Consider the following 26,710-nt stretch of genomic DNA (forward strand, 5'->3'; position numbering starts at 1 on the left):
AAATCATAACATGATAATCCACAGATCTCTGCGAACAGTTTAATTGAGAACAAAGACAAAATATGCTCCAACCAACTGTAGACCTAGCCTATATCTCTTCACTGTGCCATTGTATCGGGGTAGAACGCCAGACATTTCTTCACAAGATATCTTCAAACCTCAGCAGATCACACACTAAAACTTACTGGATTGATAGCAAGAAGAGAACATATATATTAGTTGTACAGTATGTGAACTGTCCCTTTAGTCTAATATACTGTATATTCTGCTGAGAGCCCTCAGGTGCGGTAACACATGCATTTTTGGAGCTGTGTGGAACACAGGCTCCCTATACGTGGCTGTGTGGGTCTGTGTGTGTGTGTGTGTGTATGTAGCCTGACTTCGGCGCGTAACTGGTGCCGCACCATTTACGCCACTCGCGCAATATATACATCAAAATGTGCGGCTCGGCCGGGAATGGTGTTCTATTACCTTTCGTTCCGATCCGCCTTACCATGCCGACGTAATCGGCAAAAAACGACGCTTAATTGTCCCCATTGACTTATAATGGGACAATGCAAGAAATCACTTTCAAGTATTTTTCTCTCGTAAACCATAGGAGCTACAGTTTCAAACCTCGGAGAGGAGATTCATAATGATTTTAAGAATGAATCGAAAAATAATTACATCACTCGGCCTCATGGTGGCGCTATAACGGCCCACTTTACGTTTTGCCCCGTAACTCTTGAACCGTGGATCGGAAAATTAAAATTCTCTTTTCCCTGGATTCCTTGGGTCAAGACGCATCTCCCCATATAGGCCACGCCCATTTGCGCCAGGATAGATTTTCCGCCATCTTGAATTTTCTCCAAAACACACTTTTTGCTCCTTTTCCTACATATTTTCTTCAAATGTCACAAAAATCGGTACACATGATCCACACACACACACACACACACACACACACACACACACACACACACACACACAGCTCCACTTCACACGGTTGTGATCTTTAACCTACTTTTACGTACATGCTTCACAGTTTGAAAGGCTCCACAGAGCCTCCTAAAACATCCTTGTTGATTTAGCCTGCCTACCAGCTTTAGTGTGTGTGTGTGTGTGTGTGTGTGTGTGTGTGTGTGTGTGTGTGTGTGTGTGTGTGTGTGTGTGTGTGTGTGTGTGTGTGTGTGTGTGTGTGTGTGTGTGTGTGTGTGTGTGTGTGTGTGTGTGTGTGTGTGTGTGTGTGTGTGTGTGTGTGTGTTGAGAGTTCTGATATCATGTAGTGTGAAGTCATTACATTTGACCCTGCTCAGGAATAGGGTGGTGTAGTACTAAAAACAGTGGTGGGCTAGGCCCTGCTTCCTGTTTGTGCCCAGTGCTGAACAGATGTGGTACAGATGTGGTGCAGTGTTTGGCAAGGTGGCTAACAGCTGGTAACTATTGTTTCCGGAGTTGATGCGTTGTCGGCCGCGTCTTGTGATTGGCTGAACCGGAGGTAGGGAGGGAGAACTCTGCTGTGTTCACTTGGACTGCACAGAGGTACAGAAACAAATATATCTCTCACTCACACGCACGCACACAAGCATATACTATATATATTCTTTTTAACAAGCTTGTTTTTGGAAACAATGTCGGGTATGAAGAAGAACATAGTTTCCGATGAAGAAGAACATAGTTTCCAGAAATTGCAGAAATTATAACAAGTTCTGTCCTTGTGTTTCATAGAAGAATAGTGACATACACTAAGATTAAATAATACATTTAATAGCCTATATGAGCTATGACACAATTCTTACAAAGATGACTTCCAAAGTGTCATCTTTCTGTGGTATCTGTTGTGTTCTCTGATGCATGATCTGGTTCTGCTTGATCAAAGTCTCATTCTGGTTTAGTATCATCCTCCGACTCAGGAAAAAATAAATAAAAAAATGTTTAGATCGGGCCAGATTGGTTTATGCCCTGTCATTTCAGCTTGTGTCACTGTCATCCTTTTGCAAGAGCATTTTCATTCTTATGCAACAAAAGCAGATGGTGTTTGTGGCAAGTCCCCTTGCCATCTCCTACTATCACCACCATCACAGCGAATCTGAAGTTAACCACATGAACCATAGTGTGCTATTCTTCTGGGGGCGAACATTCTGCAAAAAAAACTGTCCATATTGTTTTACAGTCTATGGTGTAAGTGTAATATCATGTACTCTGTAGAAATTCTTAAACTCCATCACTTCATGTGGCCTCTTCTTCTCTCTACCGCTGGCTACAGTGGCTAGCCCTTGTTGTTGATTCGGGAATAACACCCATTTCCTCCAAGAATAGCCTATGACTATGTCTTGGTGTAATAGCCGTCCACTCCACACAAAGTACTACACATGCCGTTCATCACTGTTGTCATTCTCATTATAGTTGTGTTGCGGACTCTGCCATCCACTCGACTTAACCGTTAATACGTTTATAGTAGTGCTTCACTGCTTGGTTTGGACGGCCAGAGTATGGGCTGACAAAACGGATTGTGTAATGGTTTGGTAGAGCGCACGAATATAGCATACAGTACATGTAGTTAGTTACCATATCAACCTTCTGGAGGCTCCATATGTGGAATGTCTGTGTGCAATAGCAAAGTCACTCTCTGTGTCTGCGTGGTGTGCAGGGAGGCAGCTGAGCTGAGTGGACTTTAAGTTTGCTCTCCAGCAGCAGCAACATTTACTGTAGCTGTAGCACATTACGCTGGCCACAGGATACCCCAAATATCTGTCTCTCACTCTGTTTGTTTGCTGTGTGCACTTGACTACCACAGTCACAGCTACAAGTTACTATATGTATGACTCATCATTCCTTGACATAATACAGGCGGGATGAGTCTGATTCTCTTTTTTTTCTGCCCGGTGGCAGCATCAGCACTTCCTGCTGTAGAATTGTGAAAGTTTAGGCCTGTTGACTCGTGCTCAGCTCATAGCCCAGTCAGTGACAATAGTAATTCCCCGTTTCCTCTCAGATCCGCTGTGAGGTGGATTCCACACTCAGCGTCTTGCTGAGTACAGCACTGCGGTTCCTGCTGCTTGCTGATTTGAGCAGTCTCCTGTAAGGGCTGGCCTATCTTTGGTAGAGCACTTTGACCCTTCATAACGGTGATCACAATATGACCCGGAGGCAGCAACGCCTAAAGAACCGAGAAAACAAAGCAAGAAAAAAAGGCTAAAGACGAAGCCTCTTGATGAAGGGATTGTCTTTGGAAAAAGCTACAGGTTCACCACAATTAATGTTTTATGTTTTATTTTTCCTTTTGGTCTTTTGTTTTGCTGAACACACATTCTTCATGGAACAGGCCAATAGGCAAAGGTTGCTGATGTCGGCTGATTTCAAATAGCAGCTCTCTACAGGTAGGAAATGTACAGATCACCATGTGACCTTAAATATAGTAGTTCGTTTTTTTCTTTTGGTGTTTTTAGTGGCTCACTTTCAGGAATGGGTTGGTCACTCACTGTCTTGTGTATTGATATTTGGCCTGCCTGATTGATTTGGAAACAAAAACCAAACCAAAACCACATTGTGTGGTCTAAGCACAAACTCTCACTACTAGCATATCAATTTGTCTAAGCTGAATTGCTTTGCTCAGCCTAAAACAATGTCTTGTGCCGCCGTGCCGAAACACAGTCTGACAGATCAGATGCCACTATGAGTCTGTTTCTTTCCCCCCGGCATCACGTGTCTGTCTGGTTGCATAACATATCTTACGCTTCCAAGTGTGTTTGTTTTAGCGTCTTAATTTATTTTCTTTACCATAGTCACTAGTTCAGACGTGTTGATTAAAGCCTCTCCAGCTCTGTGCCTGAGGGTTTGTATTCACCACAGCTATTTATCTGCCTATTTCCCACAGACTGTCTAGTACAACACCACTGTAATTTTCTTAAACATTCAAACGTACAGTAGCACTAGACTTTACGTTCCATGTGATAAATCATGTTCTCTTAAAGGAGTGGTTAGTTCACCCCCAAAATGATTTTTTTCCTATTATTTACTCATGCCATGGAGACTAAAATTCAATAATATTTCTTTTGTATTTGTCGCATTCCTAAGACAACATTTTGATTAAAGTAAATTAACCCCCATTGATTCCGGATGGGGACCCGAATGCATGGCCCTGGTTGGGGACCCAAATGAATGGCAGTGGATGGGGAAACCGCCAGGGTACGCCAGGGTGCTTTTTTTTCGTCTTTGGAATGTGACAAAAAACAAAAAATATTATTGAACTCAAGTCTCCATGGCATGAGTAATCAATAGAAAAAAAAGTCATTTTGAGGGTGAACTACTCCTTTAAACTAGTTTCTCATATTTATAGTTTACTTCTCCCCCGTGCCATGGTGCAGCTGGATTGTTTCTCAACTTACAGATACTTCTAATAAAGTAGGCTGCTTTCTGACAAGCGACACATAAAAGCGCTGGAATGTCCTTGATCAGTGATGCCCCTGCATCTTTCAGTTGTAATAAGTAAAGCAACACGCTACATGCTATTAGATTAGCATCTTTCTAGAGCCACTGCAGCTCAGAGGGGACGGCCATACTTCGGCCAACTTCAGGCTTTTCAGTTTGTTTTCTCCGGTGGCAGGGAGCGTTCGTTTTGGTCCACTTGACCGGCCGTTTTGGTCACATCACAGCAATAATTTGTAGTCGCACGGGTGCTCCCAATTATAATTTGAGGTCGCACAGATAACTTTTTAGGCGCATTTGCGACAAAAATGGTTGCAATTTTGAGCCCTGTAATAGTCTTATTTGTTTAGTGGTTCCCTTCCCTGTGTACATTACGTGCCCAACCTAACAAGAAAGCTTTCTCTTTGCAATAATGATATTTGCAATCTTTAAATATATCTATATATGAAAATATCACAGTGATTTTAAATACGAGTACATAATCATAAGCAGCAAACATTCAGGGGAATAAATACCCTATGGCAAAAATGAAGTTATATGGATGTTCTCTTGGGTGCAGATTGATGTTGGCAAAGCTCCGTTTTGAAATCACATTCACTGGGGGCGCCCGCTGACCTACTGGTCCAGGCGCATACCACTTAGGCATTACCACATAGGCATGGATGCCTGGTGGCGTCGCCGGTTCGATTCCAGATCCGGACGACCTTTGCCGTGTGTCTCTCCCCATCTCTCCCCCCATTTCCTGTCAGTCTAACTGTCCTATCAATAAAGGCATAAAAGCCCAAAAACAAATCTTAAAAAAAAAAAAAGAAATCACATTCACTGTGAAATGCTCAGTAACTCTTCTCTACGGCTTCTCTGCAGGTGGCGACAGACAAGGTTTCAGGCAAGCTGAGTTCTACTCTCGCATGGGTGAAGAACTCGGTGTCGCACACGGTCAGTCAGATGGCGAGCCAGGTGGCCACGCCCATGTCCTTGCCGACCGCCGCCACCCCCCCCTCCACGTCGCTCTCGACGCCGTCCTCGCCGGCCCAGCTCAGCCCCGATGAACTGGAGCTGCTCGCCAAGCTGGAGGAGCAGAACCGGTAAGGCTGTCACAATTATTACATAATAATCGTCTAATCGTGATTATTTGACATTATCGCAATTATTTTGTCATAATCGTCATAATCGTGAATGTTGAAAAATGACCGAAATAGTGGAAATAGCCGATCTACAAGCTCACAACGCGTCGCATCGCGACGCGTTGTGAGCTTGTAGATCGGCTATTTCCACTATCAAAGTTATTTTTTAAGTAGTAAGTTGTCAAATATGTCAGTAATTTCTTTGTATATTTAGATTATGTGTCATATCTACCATGTACAACTTCAAAGCCTAAAAGCCAAACAGAAATGTAATTATCAACGACAAAAACACAATTAAATTGTTAATCGCCAATTATTTGAGTGACAATTAATCGTCATGTAAAATGTCATATCGTGACATAGCCCTAAGAACCGGTAAGCAAAATCCGCTCGCTTTGCCCAGCAACGTTCAGAGGTACACACCACACGGGTACAGATGTTATGACACAGATATTGTTAAATGTTATGACGACTAGGCTTATAATCTTCAGTTCAGTGGTTCAAACTCAAAGGTCAACTTTTGGATTTCTTGATGGATTTCTTGAGGCAACTTATTTTGTGTGTCTCAAACAGTTTATGGTTTAACTGGATTGTACCTGGGTGTGGGTGTTTTCAGAGAGATTTTAGTTCTCTGGTCCTGTCTACTAGAATTATTAATTTGGTAACACTTGCTATGCATCCTATATCTATGGATGATGCATAGCATAGAAGTGTCATTATAAAATGGTTTAAGATGTATTATGAGTACATATGAGTGCTTATAAGTGTTATATGCATATCACAATGCATTTATATAATTTGACCTTATAAGTCATTAAATAACGCTTTATAATGTGTTATGATTATTGTTTAAAGCATGATGAATATCCATTAGTTCTTGTAACTATAATTATACAGTGTTATAAGCAGATTATAATGCATTACAATTATGTTTGTAATGCTATATCAACATGGTATCCATAGCAAGTCAATACATCTTTATAAATAAATAAAAAGTGAGTCAAAGTCATTTCCCTACAACACTGATGTGCCGTAAGGGGAGCTATGAGGTTTCTAAATTGTTTTCACACAACTGTACTGTTGTACAAGTAATGGGAAAGTCATAGTATTGATTAGGTAATCTAATAGCCACATAGTCCTCACAAAGTGAAAAGCAATGAAGCAGCACTCTCCCTCTCCCTTTAGCTGTTCATTCATTAAACTCTCCCTCTCCCTTTAGCTGTTCATTCATTAAAGGACTGTTAGAGGAGGGTGAGACCAACACGTCACTGCCTCCTGCTGTATGAATTCCTCCCCCATGATGACTCTTACCCTGTTGGCATGGAAACCAGACTGGAGTGGTTCCAAAATTAGGGGGTTGGGTTCACAATTACCTCCAGTGATAGATGTGGAGCAGTAATATGTGCGTGTGTGCAATGTGCGTGTGTGCGCGAGGTGAAGCGCTTTGATTGAGGAGATCAGTGACCCATGTCATGTGTGGGCCTGCAGCAGCAGCCCTTGGTACACAGTTCCAGAATGACACAGTATTCTAATGCACCCCCTTGATAAGGGAAGATAAGACGGGAGCTGGGGAGGGGACATTTGGTCCCTAATGCCCTTTAGGGTGCTCTGGGTTGTGTCCTTCATCAAAAGGTGGACATAAGGCATCTGGCCTTAGAGGTTCATAGTTCGGCTGCCATTTGACCCCTGCCTCCACCCCGACAAGTAGGACCACAGCTGGGCCCTTTCACCAGGCACATGTCTTTGCTGACATGCTTTCCCTATGACTGACAAGTCTTCTCATTAAATCCCATTCAGTCTGTAGGAATATGCCAACAGTTGGCTATTGGCTTAAATATAGGGATAATACTTTAATTAGCTTTTATGGTTATGTTTATTTTTATTTTTATTACTATTAAGAAGACATTTCTGCTTCCTCTGCTAAGATGGTAATGATTTTGCCTCCTGTTTGTGTGGCATTGGCATATCTTTAGCTCCTTTCGGAACCTCTCTCTACGCAATATACTGTAGCTCCGAGATGAGGTTCAGATGGCCAAATGAGATTTCTCCGGCGAAGGTTTCGCCAGTTTTCTCACCAAGACCCCTTTGTGGCAAAACATTTCTGGGAACACGGATTAGTTGCCAGTCACGTATGCGTATTAGTGCTTCCGTAAAATTGCATTGTAAAAAAACAAGCATTTTGAATCGCTGTTTAGTCAGACAGCTTTTGGTTGATGGCTGTATTGACATGTAATTTACTGTAAGAGGATGAAACCTATTGATTTTGTTGACCCCTGTGACCTGTCCTCTCGCACCACCATCAGGCCAGTGTTTGTGAATTCAATAAAATTACAGTTTTAAATACAGAGATTTAAAAAATATGTGCGAATTGAAGTACTTGGCCTGCTGGGAGCATGCACAAGATATGACACTAATAGGCCCAGTATTATGCAAGATTTTCTACAGACAGACAGACAGACAGACAGACAGACAGAGACACACACACACACACACACACACACACACACACACACACACACACACACACACACACACACACACACACACACACACACACACACAGCATAGTGTGACTGCCCGTGCGGCACATAATGTTAGAAATCTAACTGTTTACAAGACAAGAGCATGCATGTTAGACAAAGTAGTAGATGTAAAGGGCATTGATATTTTCATATGTTAACAGAGCGGTGTGCCCTCCCACACTCGGTCACCGATGGGCCTTTGTACCCTACAGACCAGATAAGAGACATAGCCATGCTTGTCACTAGCATGAAAGAGACAAGGGACGGGAGTCCCGCATTTACTACGTGAATCTGTCAGCCAGGCATGTTGCTACTCTGGAATCCCTAGAAAACAGGATAATGAGGAGTACACCATGAACTTATCTTGGTAAGAAGGCATCTGTCTTTTCTTTTCTTTTGGTGTGACTACAGCAATAATAGATTTTCACTATGGAAGAGTGTTGCCTTCTTTAACCACTTGAACGAACGCGAGAATCCTTACTCTGGAGTGAACAATTGGATAAAATAACGAGCACAACGTGTCACAAAGTGAGCTGGTAGATCAGCTAGATGGATAGTGTAGAGTGTAAAAAGGAGGAGGCCTAGCAATCGAGTCCAGGGGGACTTCAGTCAACTACATATAGGGTTTAAGTTAACACAATGTAGGACTAACATTGTGTTGGTTCTGTTCAATCCAATCCAATTCATTTATCATTTTACAAACATAGGGTTACCAATGTGCTGCACAATAAAAGCTACATAAAAACAATCAGGAAAAGTAATCGGTAAATTGTAAACATTTTGATAAAATAAAATAATAAATTAAAACCCATAAAAAGTAAATAAAAGCATCAGTAAAAACTCAGCTGTTCAATCGGTTAGCTGTTTTAACTTTGTAATGGAGCTATTTTTATTCCAAACGGTGATCATCTAACATGATTTCACCTTTGTTTCTGTGTGTACAGCTTTGAACTAGTCTTAAGTTGTTTGACTACTGGTGAATTATTTGCAGAGCCCCTGTGAGGCAGGTTCACGTGCAGTGGACGTCAGTACTACAATGTGGATGTTCATCTGATGTGGGTTAACCACATGCGTGAAAGAGATGGCAGTTGAGATAGCGATGTGAGTGTGTATAAGGAGGACTACTGTGTCCCATTTTGCTTCCAGATTGTATGACGAGTATGATGTTTTCTGGGGGACTGTATAGCACGGGGAAGAGGAATTCCCTCCCACCTTTAAGTGAATCATTCATGGCTACTAGAGGATGACACGGGAGTGGATTTTCACTCCTGTCCCGTCCCACTCCCGCAGAAAAAAATCCTGTCCCATCCCAATCCTGGGCCAGAGTAAAAAAATAAATCCCGTCCTGTCCCACTCCTGTACAATGACTCCTGGTCCCATCCCGCTCCTGGTCAAAATCACTCCCGTTCACATCCCGCTCCCGAAAAGAAATAAAAAAATAAAATCGTGCAGATGTTTTTCTATTTTGATCCATATTATATTTGATATCATGTTTATTATTATATAATGTATAATTTTATAATGTTCGCAGTTCAAAGACCTCACTTTCTGTGCAATTTATTTCTGCGATTTGATGAACTGGTCTGGGATGATTCCCGCTCCTGCCCACTCCTGTTGATTTTCATTCCTGTCCCGTCCCGATCCTGGCATTAATACAAATTTGACTCCTGTCCTGCGGGAATCCCACGGGACCCACAGGAATTCCTGTCAAATGTCATCCTCTAATGGCTACACAAATATTGTAGTTTTTATTTCCTCCGTAAAAGCCCTTACACACACAGATCAGTTTTGACAAACGCAGGAATCAAACTGGGTTTGATTGAAAAAATGACGAACCACTCGTCGGATGACAATTAGATGTGCAAAAGGTCATAGAGAAGGGTGTTCATTAAAACTTGAATCGTTTGTTTAGTTTTTTGTGCGAAAAAACGTGCAAGGGCCTTAACAACAGGCTACATCACGCTCAGATTATTCACCACCGTCATCCTAACCCCTGCGCTGGACAGTGGACACGCAGACCGAGAGAACATGCATTGCATTGGTTCTCCTCCCTTCGTGACCCAAATTTGGCTGTAACCCGAGCCAGGCTGGGAGCACTCCCCGCCCGGTGACGTCACCCGCTGCAGTCGAGAGGGCCCCTTCCCCCCCCCCCCCCCCCACCCCCACACACATTTTCCGAGATCAGGTGTCTGAGCCTTTGTGTGCCTGCCTGCCTACCATGGGTTTCTCTGTAGAGTACTGTAACAGGCCAGGAGCCACACTTTCCTCTCTGTAGGCCGAGGCTTGAACAGGTCAACGCTGTCGGCAGCTCTAGTGACAAACTAGTACGGTACAAGGTTGGCGTGTTGAAGTATGACACGCATGGCTCCAGGTTTTGTGTTCAACATGCCACTTTAAGGCTGGGTGTTGATATGACTTGTCAAAACATTTAATTACGTTATGTGTCATGGAGTCGAGAACGCTTTAACATTTCCGGTGGATTTGTTGTTGCTGGCCATAACTGGCCTGTGATTGGCCTGTATTTATTTCCATGCAACTTTTTACATTTGGACGATCATTCATTAGGCCTAAAGCTTAATTCATACTTAATCGCGTGAAGGTATCGTCGCTTGGCAAATATAACAGTTTTGTAAGCTAACAACTCGTAACGACGCCGCGACACGTTATTAGCTTGTAGATCAGTTATTTTTGGCAACCAACTAACTACCACGGAGGAGCTATAAATTAGCCTTAAGTCACTTTGGGGGCATGCAGGATTGTTTCACTTCTCAGGGAAATGTTTTTAGCACTGCCCTAATACATTTGAGTGGCTTTGTTCCCCAGCTCTGTTTGGATTCATGCTCAGCTTCAGTCACCGGGCACCTTTGCCTGAAACTTTTCCTCAGTATAAACGTACACGGCATTGACAAGATATGCACGCAGCCATATATGTACACTTTCATAGTCTCAAATTTGACTGTAGATTTTGAATGAGGGGATTCTTTTTTAACTTTTACTTCCCTACCATTAGGGATGTGTATCGTTCACCTTTGAATCGATATGATACCTTTTTCGATAGCTGGGAATCGATACGATACCCTTTTCGATACCATTTTTGGTACTTTTTATTTAAGTTTAACTGCTCTAGAGGTGATGATGATGATCACACAGTGTGGCGGAGCGGAGAGTATAGACGTTGGATAATCATCATAATAATAAACATTATAGGCTATTGTCGGCTATTTTCCACGAGTAACGAGTGTAGCCTACTAAAGCAGTCATTAAACTCTCAGTAGCCCAACTGTTACAGATGCGACCGACCAGGGGTGCGTTCCAGAGTATCGAAACGAGGTATCGTTCGTTTTTACTTGAACCGATACCCGATGGTATGGACGTCTTGCAATCGATACCATTAAAAGTATCGCAGACGATACCCATCCCTACCTACCATTGAAGGAAACATTATACTTTTATGTTTACTTTTAAGTTTTGACTCTAAAATTCAGCACCTTATTATATATTTATTGCATTGCCTCTTCACATATATCAGACATTGCGTGGAAGAGACAGTTAATACCATGTCCATGTGCTTACTATTTATGGGAACACTTAGAGAATTTGTTTATAACACTTCAGGTTTTCCTTTAAACCATCCCACAATTGTTTTGAATTACCAAATTCCCTTTTTTTCTCAACGCGTTTGTCTCAATCCACTACTACATTTCAGACTTTTGAAAATTTGCCGATCTACAAGCTGTAGATCTACAAGCTCACAATGCGTTGCATTGTGAGCTTGTAGTCGCATTGTGAGCTTGTAGATCTGCAGCTATTCTCAAATGATTTGTATATATTTGAAAACTTGAAATTCATTCTGCACAATGAGTACTTTTTCTACTTTCAATTTTGAATTCGGGACCTTTACTCGTAACAGAGTATTTCTACATTGCAGTATTGATACTTTTACTTAAGTACAACTGTTAGTACTTTTTCCACCGCTGCTTATGTTTGACTGTACCCTCCCCCGCAGGCTGTTGGAGACAGACAGCAAGTCCCTGAAGTCGGTGAACGGCTCGAGGCGGAACAGTGGCTCCTCGCTGGTGTCCAGCTCCTCTGCCTCCTCGAACCTCTCCCACCTGGAGGAGGACACCTGGATCCTCTGGGGACGCATCGTCAACGAGTGGGAGGACGTGCGCAAGAAGAAGGAGAAGCAGCTCAAGGTAGGGGTGGGCGATATGGAAAAATACAATATCACGATATTTTCCCAAGCTGTATCACGATACACAATTTTATCACGTTTCCTTTTTCAAGTTGGTTTTTATGGTTATTTTTCAAGTTACTTGACAAAAACTAGACTCTCTGGGTTCCTTTTGGGAGGTCAAAATTGAACTTTACAAGTATGTAACTCTAACAGTATACAAATGAAACCAAATGGACCCTTACGGGTCCATTTGGTTTCATTTGTATACTGTCAGAGTTAAGTGGAGACCTTGACATTTTAAAGTTTGAGAACTATTGATTTAGTCCAAAATGCAGGTTTAAATTGAATTCGGCAACGAAGCTCTGTATTAACGATTAAACAGGATTTTTTACAAGGCTCCCTCAATTGTATCACGATATATACGATATCTCTGAAAAGGCATATCGTGGAGACATTGTATCGTCTCAACGATAATTATCACCATATCGCCCACCCCTAGCTCAAGGTCAGTGGAGAGCAGTGGCAGACAAAGTGCTACAACACCCCAGTGATTCAGTCAAAGTATAGATATTCCTGGCCAGATGTTACCCAAGGGACGGTTGCTCAGTCATGTGTACTTCATTTAAAGTACTAGTGTTCAAAAGTACATTCTTTTAAATATATCAATGTTTTGTGAGATTGTAGATTGGTTGTTGCTGCTAGTTTTGAAAACATTTTGAAATGGTAGGGCTGTGTTCAATTATTGATATGACAATAATCGTAACGCATTCCTTGCCGGTAGTCGTATGTATCGATACAGAGGCTACCGTATCGATACGGAAGGAAATGCTGTGTGACGCTGCATTACACAACCGTGGTTATTGCACCCAGGTTAATGCATGATGCACAGCTTTAGGCATGTGTGTACAGGTCACGCTTAGGAGAGGAAACATACAAAATATTAGTTTAGTTCAGACAGAGGTTCTCAAACTATTGGTGCTAGGCAGCACCCGCTCGCCAATATCCAGGTCCCTTAACACATTAAACGCCCACGTGCCAATCTCTTTGATGTTTACGAGTGCCCAACGACGCGTTGACGTGTTGTACAGTAAACTATACTGTACTGTAGCTACTGTACTTGGCTACCGCGGTGATGAAACAAACTCCATTTCCCAACATGCAGCGCGAAATCACGTCACCAGGACGTGCTGTGTGTCTCGTTGACTTCCTGTTTAGCGGCTGCACAAAAATGCAGTTTTCTCCGGATTCTTTTCCTTTTTTCTTTTTTTCTCAAAACGGCGGCCTCTTCTACCGGCCGTAACACAAACACTGTGGCTTAGAATTGATAAAAAACGGTCCTGACTGAAAGAAAAGATTTTCGCGAAATAAACAGGACATGCTTGGATTACATTTACTCTGATTACTTTTCTCGCCAGTACTTCAAAGGTAGGTAAAATGGCAGGTTGCCATGGGCACCAGCAAATTAAAAGTTGAATAATTCTGGGCACCCGCTGTGTTAAAGGAGTAGTTCACCCCCCAAAATGACTTTTTTTTTCTATTGAATACTCATGCCATGGAGAGTAGAGTTCAATAATATTTTTTGTTTTTTGTCACATTCCTAAGACAATTTGAAGCTGATAAATGGGTATTCTCTCTTGTTTGGTTCCAAATTTGCAACTATAGCAGTGATTACTATCAGAATATAGAAGACCCCACTCTATAGCAGTGATTACTATCAGAATATAGAGCTTAAATATCACTCTATAGCAGTGATTATTATCAGAATATAGAAGACTCCACTCTATAGCAGTGATTACTATCAGAATATAGAGCTTAAATATCACTCTATAGCAGTGATTACTATCAGAATATAGAGCTTAAATATCACTCTATAGCAGTGATTACTATCAGAATATAGAAGACCCCACTCTATAGCAGTGATTACTATCAGAATATAGAAGACCCCACTCTATAGCAGTGATTACAATCAGAATATAGAGCTTAAATACCACTTACCCTACCTTAAGTACAGTACTCAAGTAAATTTACTTTGTTACTGACCAACTCTTGTCCCGTGTGCTCCCGCTTAGGCTGGATTATGAGCTCACAGAAGCACGTTTGACCTCAAGTCACAGATGATGTTGTTATCCAAAGTCAAGCATGCTACTCAGGAACTGCAAATACTAATAAGTACTCATTAAAGGGACATTTCACTTTCAAACATGTTTGGGGTTATTTTAACGTCTTCTCAGGCTTTTGTGAGGACCCCAGACCATTTTTAAGTTGCTTGATTCAGTATTTAGAATTTTGATAGTCAATTGATCAGAAACCTCCTATGCACAAGTTTCCTGTGTCCCATGATTCCTTGCGTAAAAGTTGGGCATTACTTCCTCTTAGCTGTTTCATTCTGACGGCTGCTCCCTGACTGGTTGCTGTGCTGCTCTGAGCCTGTGACGCCTGAATCTCTGCATGGTGATTACTTGGTGCTTTGTTAAGTGATTTGAATCAGCCGTGTGGAGGAAGCGAAGCACACATTAACACACACCCTTTCCCCAGTAAGCTATTTGGGAAACTAGTGGATACAAACCCACTGTAACTTCAAACTCAATTTTAACCATGATGGATTAATCGAAAATCAAAATGGTCCCAAACATGTTTGAAAGTGAATTATCCCTTTAAAGGTATATTCAGTGATTGTATTTCATTCAAATAAAAATATAATTGGTACATTTTCCATTCATTCTCCTCACTAGAATATGTGCTGACCATATAAGGACTTCCACCATGGTCCGTGTTACGAGCATAGCTAGATTCGGTTTTCAGAGGTGGCCAGCCAGTCCTCGACCAATCAGGGTAGAGTATGGACGTAGTTATGTTATGATGTTTAGTTATGATGGTCAAAATAAAAGTTTTGAGAACCACAGTTGCTCTGAATTAAGAACGTCTGCTAAATGCCTAGATTGTAAACTACTGAACTCATAAAATGCCACAGTCTCGTAGTAAATCAGTATCATACATATCCTGAAGCTGGAGACGTAGGCCTACCGATATTCAGTGATAAGGTCTAATGATCAAAATGAGTAAAAAATCTATAAAAAAAACTAAACATTTCCACGCTGTAAGGCCAGTAAGGGAAAAGATGACCCCCGGCCACTTTCATTATCACTGAATACACCTTTAACTGAGATTCTTTTGAACTACTGTACTGTTTTTAACTAACGTTTTATCTCTTAACCTGACAATTTACTTATTATTTGATTGGTACATTGAGTTTCAAACCCAGTTGCAGTGTGCTTTTCCCGATTAAAGTCGGGATATTGCTTTTATATTAAATAACAGTAGTGTGCGGTTATTGGAACCCGCGGGTGATGCAAAAACTCAATCTCCTTTGGGAGATGACGTCATCAGGAAGTGAAACCCTCCGTTTGCTTCAATGCAATCCTCAGCAGTAAAATGGTGTTATCTCGGAATCTATCTCCAGATCGCGTTGATCGTCGAAACACTGTTTTTCGTCGAAACACTGTTTTTCAACGGCCCGTATCTAAGCGACAGACAGTTGCGGTGACAATTTTTCTTTTCCGGGTGAAAGAAAACATGTTTGATCGATATTACAACGTAGTGAATTTCTACAACATGGACACCTTTGTGGCTTCCGTGGGTCTTCAAAATAAAGTACAATCAATGGAAAAGTCCTGGGGCAAGGTATCTAGATAATTAATTATAATGTATATAAAGCACCCAATGTGTTAATGGGATAATAAAAGTCTGTTCACCACAAGTTGTCTGAACCCAAACAGTAATCTTTGTGTACACACTCACAGCAGGCAAAAAACATAGCTTTTCATCATTTTATAATGTGGAACAATGACAAAAATTCACAACTTAAGTTAAAAATAGCCAAATTGGATCCATTTCCACATTAATCAACAAATCATTTCACCACTAACCGTATGGACCACACATTGACTACATTCATGTTGGGAACACTAGTTTTGCTTCACATGATAACTTATTTCATACACCATGACTTGCTAACTCGGACAGCGTGCTCGTTGACACGCGCAGCCATATCTGTTTGCCACAAACATTGGCTTGCCTAGCAGCTTGCTCGAGCGCACCTCGCAGAGCCTCAAGGCCTCGGCATGCCTGCCCTGTTGTCTAGTGCAGGGGTCTTCAACGTTTTCAGGCCAAGGACCCCTTAGTTGAGAGAGAGATGAAGCAGGGACCCCCACAACCTTTTCATAGATTCCTGTCAATTTGTGTTTTCAGATATTTAACCACTTGAACCGTCAATACTTGACCTTTCACTCTGTACTTAGTCTGCTCTTTTTCCCCTCTACACTAAAGGTCTTTGCTAAAAATAGCCGATCTACAAGCCCACAATGCCTTGCTCTGCGAGGCGTTGTGAGCTTGTAGATCTTCTATTTTTGGCTAAAGTTCTCCGAATATGGACGCCTAGGGATCAAGTGGTTAATATAAAAAAGGAGAAAAAAGTCTCTATCACACAAAGATTTGGAGGACACCCTGTAGTAACTCTGAGGACCCCCTAGGGGTCCCGGATCCCCTGTTGAAGACCCCTGGTCTAGTGATTTTAAAAGTCATGCACTTGTAATACCTTGCACGCAGGACGTTGACTGAACCAAAATGAGCTCTCCCAAGCTCAACTGTGATGGAAATCGCTGACACGTTTTCTCTCCATATTATAATAATAATAGTAGGCCTATGTTTCCATTATGCTGGACCAAGGCAATAAACTGAAACTGTTATTTGGGCCCTGACAATAAGATTCTGTCTAAAGGGCTCATCCTTTAAGTTAGACTGTATATGGAATCTCTGGCCCTACAAAGTTATGCCTCAATCTTTTACCTCTGGCAATGAACCAAACAATTCCCCTATCTGTCTGACTGTTTACTCAGTTTAAAAGTAATTCCTGGGGCTAAGTTTGTCCATGTGTGTTGTCCTTGAACTTTATTATTTTAGTTCTTGACATTTGAAACTAAATTTGGGTCACTTGGGTTCATGTGATCACATAAAGAGGCTCTTGAGAACTTGTTTGTCTCCAATCCATCATGTAAAAGAACTATAGGTTAGTAATTTGATCTGATCACAAGTTGTGCCTAAGTACACTATGTGAATGTCAAGGTGCTGAAAAGATGTGTGTACATACACAGTATGTGTCTGTGTAGCCGTGGGAAGTGTAGTAAAGCAACTGCATCGCAAAGTTGTCAATAATGGATGTGCATATTGTGTAATTTCATGGCCAGATGGCTACAACCGGCCTGTGATATGAATCATCACCAATTCCTTCTCTGACAGTTGGTCAGTTGGTTTTCTCTTCCCCTCAGCTTGTGTAGAAGTAGAAGGCATGTTTTTAGCTGCATGAGGGGTGGAGGGGGAACCTCCAACTTTTTTCTTTTCTTCCCTGTCAGCAAAACTCTGTTCTCTTTTTAGCCTATTGATGATGTATTCATTTATTCAATGTATCTTGTTTTGCCCTCTGGACTTGCTTTTCCATTGCTCTGGAAGAGAAGCCTCTTTCTAGCAAAACCAAGTGAATAGGCACTAAAAGCAGACCAGGTTCACTGTTGCGCAGTAATATGGGTAGGCGTCAGCGATGGCTCCAGATGTCTTACATGAATGCGTAATTCATGAGTTTCCACTTACATCGGTGTGTGTGAGTGAGGGAGACAGGGGCGTCACACCAAATTCTGGGCCCTGGGTAGTGGGTACAAGGATTCACTGCGGGCCCCCCATGAATGTTAACTATTGAAAAATAGCAGATATACAAGCTCACAGCGCGGCACCGAGTGCCGCGCTGCGAGCTTGTAGATCTGCTATTTTTGAAAAATCGTGAAAATGTGTGCAACAATCTTATGTTTCTATGTCAGTGGTGCTCAAACGTTTTCATGTGAAGGACCCCCAAGATGATATGTATTTGGCCACAGCTAGACCCCCATCTCAAAATATTTAGTTCCAGGGACCCCTCCCCGGAAGCAAAATTTGAGCTACAAATGTTCGCTTAAAAAATACATATTCAAAGATTTGCGCACATTTTTACGACTTTTCAAAAATAGCAGATCTACAAGCTCGCAGCGCGGCACTCGGTGCCGCGCTGTGAGCTTGTAGATCTGCTATTTTTCGATAGCTAAAGTTACTATAGGGCCCCTCCACCTTGGGCCCTGGTAACTCAGTCCCACTTTCCTACCCCTTGTGACGCCCCTGGAGGGAGAGACTATCGCACGGTGTGTCGGTGGGCCGGGAAGACCAGGGTGACAGAATGAGTGTGGCACAGAGTTCAGCTTTCTCTCTCAGACAAGACAGGATGTGAGAGGGTTTATTGTTCCAGCACAAGGCCCTGCCTGTCTTGGCTGACCTCGGCGAGAGGGGAGAGAGATCCCCTGCTGAAAGTCTGCATGGGTGGACCTCTGATCCAGATACACCCTGCATGCACCAGATGCACATAATGCACACACACACACACACACACACACACACACACACACACACACACACACACACACACACACACACACCCACGCCGCCACACTCAACAGCTGTTCAAGCCAGTGTTCCCTCTCATAAATGGGATTAACACTCAAATACCTGGATCGCTCCCGAGTCGCGTTAGATTTGAACCACTTTAACCACTATTTAATGGTTTAACTATTGAAAAATAGCAGATATACAAGCTCACAGCGCGGCACTCGGTGCCGCGCTGTGAGCTTGTAGATCTGCTATTTTTGAAAAAAACTGGAAAATGTGTGCAAGTCTTTGAATATCTTTGACCCGATCTTTGACCCGACTCCTAAATCCTTCCTCTAAATCAGTGGTTCTCAAACTTTTTCATGTCAAGGACCCCCAAAATTACAGGTATTTGGCCGCAGACCCCAATCTCAAAATATGTTGTTCCAGGGACCCCCCCAGAAGCAGAGATTTTGAGTTACAAAAGTTTGCTTTGAAAAATATATATTGAAAAATATGCACACATTTTCACGATTTTTCAAAAATAGCAGATCTCCAAGCTCGCAGCGCGGCACTCGGTGCCGCGCTGTGAGCTTGTATATCTGCTATTTTTCAATAGTTAAAGCAGTCAATAATTCTAGGCCTAAATGGGATTAATAGAGTTATATCGGCAATAATACGCAAGAAGAAAAACATTTCGCGCTGCAGGACACCTCACTGACAAGATTATTTAGTGGCGGAAAATTGTGTTATCATGTGGAACATCCCGTGCTAGAATGGGATAACATATTGGAGCATGACGGCATGAACAGACGCATGGCTGTATCCTGATATAAATAACACTGGTGTTATGTTGTATTCCCTGGTGGAGGCCAGCCTGTTCCCCTGTTCAAAACATGTACATGTTTGGAAATTTATTTTCTAATTTAGTCTTAACAGTTGCAGGGGTTTTAGTTTGATAGTTTTTCCTTAATGGATAATTTTCTCATTATCCCACACACAGGACCTTGTCAGAAAAGGGATTCCTCATCACTTTCGGGCCATAGTATGGCAACTTCTCTGCAATGCCCAAAACATGCCCATCAAAGATCAGTACTCGGAGCTCCTGAAGATGACTTCGCCCTGTGAGAAGCTGATTCGCAGGGACATAGCGCGCACGTACCCAGAACATGAATTCTTCAAGGAGAAAGACAGCCTGGGACAGGAGGTGCTCTTCAATGTCATGAAGGTAATTTTCTTTTTTGCCGTTTTCCCCAGTGAAACAAATTTGTATAAATCTGTACAAGCTTCACCAGTTGGTTGCTATTTTGACAAAATGTTTACACACACACACACACACACACACACACACACACACACACACACACACACACACACACACACACACACACACACACACACCAACCCAGGCTTATGAAAATACAATCAAATCAAATTTGGTACTCCAGTTTTGTTCCCACTTCCCAAAGAAACATGGCATTCCTGCTCAAATACCGTAGGTTGATGTCCAACATTTTGTCCTCGAATGTGGCCCATGTCAGGAACCCCCCCCCCCCCCCCCCCCCCACACACACACACACACACACACACACACACTGCAAATAACTTGACCAGCAGTCCATGTCTGTGTAATAGTTTCTCATGTGAAAGCAGCTGTGCTCCTGAGACCACCACTGCTACTTTTCTTCTCACATCCCTTTCTGTTATCTCAGGCTTATTCTCTGGTGGACCGTGAGGTGGGCTATTGTCAGGGGAGTGCCTTCATTGTGGGGCTGCTGCTCATGCAGGTAATCCCACTTATGCCTTTCGAATCGACACACACAAACTGTTTCCTTGGACACACTGATTTGTTATTGCCTTCCGGCAAATTCTCCAGCATCCGCGTGTGTACAGTATTTGTATAGCTGGATGAGAGTAGTGAGGCTGTTTGAATACTGTAATGTTTTCATCTCCAGATGCCAGAAGAGGAGGCGTTCTGTGTGTTTGTGAAGCTGATGCAGGACTACAGGTTGCGGGAGCTCTTCAAACCCAGCATGGCTGAGCTGGGACTCTGCATGTACCAGTTTGAATCTATGATCCAGGTAGGAGCCGTATTATGACCAATTAACATTTAGGCCTGAACATAAATCTGTGTCACTTTAGATTTGAACCACTTTAACCATTATTTTATGCTTGAACTATTAAAATATAGCAGCTATACAAGCTCACAGCGCAGCACTCGAGCTTGTAGATCTGCTATTTTTTGAAAAATCGTGAACATTTGCTCAAGTCTTTGAATATTTTTGACACAATTCTATAAATGTCTTCTAAATCAGTGCCTTTTCATGTCAAGGACCCCCAAAATTACATTTATTTGGCTGCGGACCCCCATCTCAGAATATGTTGTTCCAAGGACCACCCAGAAGCAAATATTTTACAAATGTTCACTTTTGAAAAGACATATTCAAAGTCTTTCAATAGTTAAAGCATTAAATAATTCTAGTAAAAAACAAAATGGGTTAAAACACTGCAGGTACATGTTAAAATTTAGGCCTAGGATTATTGACTGCTTTAACTACTGAAAAATAGCAGATATACAAGCTCACAGCGCGGCACCGAGTGCCGCGCTGCGAGCTTGTAGATCTGCTATTTTTGAAAAATCATGATTTTTCTTTGCAAGTCTTTGAATATATCTACTTAAAAGCTAACATTTGTAACTTTAATATTTGCTTCTGGGTGGTCCCTGGAACAACATGTTTTGAGATGGGGGTCCGCGGGCCAAATACATGTCATTTTGGGGGTCCTTGACATGAAAAAGTTTGAGAACTACTGATTTAGAGGAAGGATTTAGAAGTCGGTTAATGTCAGGTGAAAAGAAGATGGTGGCATGACGGATCGGGTATCGGAGGAGACCTGTTGTTGTCTTCACCCTCCCAATGGCTACTGTGGGGATTAGCAGGGATAGGTCAAACGTAGAGTATGGGGATGGGGGAATTGGCTTGACACTAAATTGGGTATGTGGGGAAAAAATGTTTTCTTTTATTATCTCTTATGGGCAGGGTTTCTCTTCCTTACAACTGAATGTGTATGTACCGTGATCGCCTCAGATCCTGTTCTATTTTGTACCAATGATTGTTGTGATTGGAATCTGATTTGGGGTGTCATCACTATACCTGCCTCATTGTGACATTGTACCTTAATAAAAAAGATTTGAAAAGAAAGAAGTCGGGTCAAAGATCGGGTCAAAGATATTCAAAGACTTGCACGCATTTTCACGGTTTTTCAAAAATAGCAGATCTACAAGCTCGCAGCGCGGCACTCGGTGCCGCGCTGTGAGCTTGTATATCTGCTATTTTTCAATAGTTAAAGCATAAAATAATGGTTAAAGTGGTTAAAATCTAACGCGACTCGGGCGCGTTCCAGGTATCTGAGAGTTAAGGGAAATGACTTCTCACAACCTTTTGGTCTTGCAGGAACATCTGCCGGAGCTCCATGTGCATTTCCAGGCCCAGAGCTTCCACACCTCCATGTACGCCTCCTCCTGGTTCCTCACCATCTTCCTCACCTCCTTCCCCCTGCCCGTGGCCACCAGGATCTTTGACATCTTCATGTGTGAGGTCAGTTTGAAGATCTTTGACATCTTCATGTGTGAGGTCAGTTTGAAGATCTTTGACATCTTCATGTGTGAGGTCAGTTTGAAGAGGCCATCAATCACTATTTTGAGTATTTAGTTTTAAAAAAATCTAGAAAAGTTTGGTTAAAAAGTTTGTTGATTGTTTAATAATACCTGCTGAATACAAGATGTAGGCAAAGCAACAGCCAATGGAGAATAGGCCAGTATGTTGTCCTTTAGCGCCATCTGTTGGCAAAAGGAAACAGACAAGTTAGTCAATTTTGTGTCAGACATATATTTATGGACCAAATGTTTATATTAAGTATTCGCTCCATCTTGTCATGATCTCTCTAATCTTCCTTAATTACACCATTCAATAATTTTCTATACTGAAATCGGTCTTAATATATAAGAATAACGGGTTAAAGGGAAGGCAGAAGAGATTACACTTTTGATACTCAGATACTGAAAATAAACATATGTTCGATATGTATAGACAATCAATGTTCACTTGAGCTTATACTGTAGATAAGCTATTTTCGTGAATGTCCACCTAGTTTCAGGATGCTAGGGTTCCTGTGGTTCATTTAGTTATCGAACCTCTGGAAGCTATCGTAAGAATTCCAAGTGATGACTGGTGATGTGTTTTTTTCTTCTTTTTCTTAAGGGTCTGGAGATTGTCTTCCGTGTAGGGCTGGCCATCCTCCAAATGAACCAGACAGAACTCATACAGCTCGACATGGAGGGAATGTTACAGGTAACAAGGCACAACCTAACATTTGTGCTGCTGTGAATGTTTGTGAGCTCTCATGAACCTATGCTCACAATCAGCATAAACTCTCACCACCACATTAAATTGATTGATATATGTGTGCTCCCAGTTGCGCATACTGACATTTTGGTGGCAAAAGAACACCTTACCACAGCATTTGTCCAAGCGAGTGGTACAGTATATGGACCCTGACCAGGGACGTGCTGGCCATTGGGAAAAGCGGGACAACTCCCGAACGGCCGGTTCATTCCCGGCCGGTCCAGGCCGGCCATTAGGAAAGAAATCAAAATAAAATGTCGGCCTTCGTTCCATTTTGGGGGTTGGGCGGCCTACAAAGTAAATCGTCACGGTCGGGCAGAAACCTCATATCTCTTTCAGCAAAGCAAAGCCCTGCTTCACCATACAAGGCCGTTGCACAAAAGTAGTGAAAACAGCAGATCTACAAGCACACGGCGTTGTGTGCTTGTAGATCGGCTGTTTTCACCAGTTTAAATCATTTTTAAAATGATCAATTCAAAACAAACGGTTTTGGAACATACAAGGTTTCCACACGACAACGATGAAATATAACTCATGTACAGTAATTGGTCCACTGGCTTGTCACTTGTCATGATCTGAAATGGCAAATCTTTGAGTAGCAGCAGCAGCGCTATAGAGAGAGATCTCTCTCTCTATAGCGCTGCAATGAGGGCCTCTCCAACTCTTTTTTTCCCGGGCTGAATCAGGGGCCCAGCACGCCCCTGACCCTGACTGGCTCTCATCCAGTCTTTTCTTTCTCCCCGCTGCTCTCCAGCACTTCCAGAAGGTCATCCCACATCAGCTGGACAGCGGGCCAGACAAGGTCATCCAGGCTGCCTATCAAGTCAAGTACAATGTCAAAAAGATGAAGAAGTGAGTCCTGCCATTTCCATAACTGCGGAAGCTTTTCACCCCTACCTTGACACTGGAATTGTAAATCATGTGCTGGAAGACTAGTCACACCGAAACCTTTTATTTCCGCAAATAATACATGTGGTGGTGTTGGCTTACGGTTTCTTGAAATTGTTTGTTCTTATTTCATGAATTTTCTGTCGCGTGTTTATTATTTCAGGTTGGAAAAGGAATACACTACAATCAAAAGTAAAGAGATGGAGGAGCAGGTGGAGATTAAGGTGAGCATAGAGAAACTGGCATGACATATCGAACAACAATACAACTAAATGATAGGAATGAGTCACTTTTGTGATGTATTTTGATTGGCAAGATTTAATTTTTTTTATTTTGGAAATGCTGCATCTCAGACAAAAAATAATCCAAAACGAACTCATTATGACTGCGTCCAAGGGGAGTATTGTATTTTTACCCTGATAAGGCTACATTGTGAAAAACTAATCTGCGTTGAAAGCCTAGAAAAAGAAACACTCAATATTTAAAATGAAGTAATTTTAGGTCTCTGTGTAGCTTATATTGATGTGTGTTCGTCTAAACAAGCCAAACACATTCCACGTTTTATAGCATGACTGAAAAACAGTGACTTATTTCCTGTGATTCAAACATAGTTATTTGTATCCGTTCAGTATGAATGCACCTTAAAAACGACTTGACAACAGACAAACAATAAAGCATAAAACACACATTTTATTAGGGACCTATTTCCATGGGACCCACATGAAAGATCAATTTAATTGTCACATCACTTGTAAAAGAGTATATTGTTGTTGTAGAAAGAATCATAATAGAGCATCGCAGTGAGGTGTCGGAAGCAGGCTGGCCATTCATTTTTACCATATGGTTTTTCATTATCAGCCACAAAGTCGTAGCAATTCAATGTACACTTACCACTAGGCTGGTGGTTGTGAAATGGTTCTATATGTTCCTGTAGAACCCCCGAGTATGTATGCAATCACTCTAGTTTTAGTAAAAACACGTTTTAATCAAGATCGCACGGAGAAGAACTGCATTTCCCATACTGCTAAACATGTACATCCGGTGAAATCGACGTCTGTGATTGGTCTAGCTTCTTCTTCTTTCACATATCTTGCGGTTACCGCGGAAGTAGCTACTGCCCCCTGTCTTCTCGGCGGATTATTGCACTTCACCAGAACTCCGTGAGCGAGTGTCTTTCTTTTACACTGTGTTAAAGATGACGATAAGAGCGTCCACAGAGACGAAAATCACTACATGTCAGGCCATATGCTGGCCTGGATAACTAAACTGAGCGTGATATTAAGGGCTATATTTCAGGAAACAAGTGTCATTCGCAATGCATTCTGGGAGTGTAGTTTCCGCAATTTAAAAAATAATGATGTACACAGTCTTGTACCCTGCCCTTTTTTTCAGCTTTCTAATTAATTGTTGCATTCCCAAAAAATTGAATATTGTCATGATTCCTCTCCAGCCGAGGTGGCTTTGTCCGAGGCTTAAAAACGTTTAAATAAATACTTAATGAAATGTCAATGGAAGAAATGAATGGGGAAAACGCTTCCGACACCAGAGTGAGGACGGGGTGGGGCTTCAACTGCGATGCTCTAGGGAAGAGAGAAATGCTTCTTGTGCTGTTTGTGCTTGTTCGTTATATATAAATAGCCCTATGGTATATAAAAGTAACAGTTTCATGTGCAATGCATGGTTTAAAGACAAGTGACGTGGATAAATATCTAAAATACAGAGCATTTGCGGGTATAAACTCATTTTCATATGCATGGTGCAAGTGACAGTACATCCAGTGTTTGCCAGGTGAAATAAGTCTAGTGTTGTGGCATCTGATACCCCGGTAAGGGCCCGTTCACAATGAGCCGAACCCGGGGCCGAGGATCCCCGACAAGATTTCGGGAGGACCCCCCGGGAAAATCGTTTGGTCGGCCCCGGAATCGGTCTTGGGCTTGAACAGTACCCCGACACGATCGGATTATGTTAATTAGCTTTTTTATGACCTCGGGACTCGTCGGGAGCACTCACGATAATATCAAAAAAGCTTGATATTGTCGGGTCATCGGGTAGGAATCCTTTACAGTTATTGTCGTCTGAATGAGCTCACGGGATTGCTTCAGATTATATGAAGCCAGCTCCTCCCTTTTTAGGCTGCGCAGAGTGTAGGCTATTCGGTCACCTCACAATAGAACAGCCTACACTTTTATTATTATTATTAGCCTACTTACTTTTTACTTTAGCCTACTCTCTCCCTAAAATGTTGTAATCACTTGTTCAAAAACGTTATAGCCTATAGCGTTCTTTTTTCTTCTTCTGCGCAGTCATTTGGCGACAAGGCAGTGCATTCTATCGCCTCACGAAAGCCTTTCCCCATATAGGCTATATATAATATATTTTTTATATTTATAAAAGATAATATTAATCACCATTTGAAACGCCTGTTTCAAATAAGCGCACGGTTCAAGCGCCTGGGCCGTTATTTCTTATTTGCAATTAATATTATCCTTATTATGTTTTATATAAGAGCCCGGGCTATTATTTGTTTGGTTGTTTGGTATTATTTGCTATTTATTCAACTTAACTGGTCATTTATGTTGCATGGCAGTGGTGCGCTGAAAACAGCAAATCTACAAGCTCACAGCAGTGCTGTGACAGCACGTTGCAAGTGCAACGCACCGCACTCACTGTGCGTCGCTAGGGTCATATGTTGCATGCGCTGAAAACAGCAAATCTACAAGCTCACAGCCCTGTGGACAGACACTTCTA

The 26,710-nt window shown here is 42.1% G+C and overlaps 1 protein-coding gene across 4 annotated transcripts in view; it reads left to right on the forward strand.

Annotated features, from left to right (window-relative positions):
• Positions 1–26,710, forward strand: part of evi5b (ecotropic viral integration site 5b) — a 58,595-nt gene that overhangs the window by 4,588 nt on the left and 27,297 nt on the right. For 3 of the 4 annotated variants that reach the window (XR_013962440.1, XM_080735301.1, XM_080735303.1), the window contains exons 2-10: positions 5,272–5,492; positions 12,060–12,249; positions 19,675–19,899; positions 20,384–20,458; positions 20,627–20,752; positions 22,124–22,267; positions 22,931–23,020; positions 23,829–23,926; positions 24,126–24,186. Coding sequence is in view for 3 of the 4 variants with exons in the window: in XM_080735301.1 (XP_080591427.1) it covers positions 5,353–5,492; positions 12,060–12,249; positions 19,675–19,899; positions 20,384–20,458; positions 20,627–20,752; positions 22,124–22,267; positions 22,931–23,020; positions 23,829–23,926; positions 24,126–24,186 (1,149 nt within the window). In the remaining variant the exon portion in view is untranslated. Of the gene's footprint in view, positions 1–5,271; positions 5,493–8,294; positions 8,421–12,059; positions 12,250–19,674; positions 19,900–20,383; positions 20,459–20,626; positions 20,753–22,123; positions 22,268–22,930; positions 23,021–23,828; positions 23,927–24,125; positions 24,187–26,710 lie in introns of those variants that run through there. The other variant, XM_080735302.1, reaches the window with a different exon arrangement.

This window comes from Nannobrachium achirus (genome assembly GCF_963921795.1).
Source record: "Nannobrachium achirus genome assembly, chromosome: 1".
Lineage (NCBI taxonomy): Eukaryota > Metazoa > Chordata > Actinopteri > Myctophiformes > Myctophidae > Nannobrachium > Nannobrachium achirus.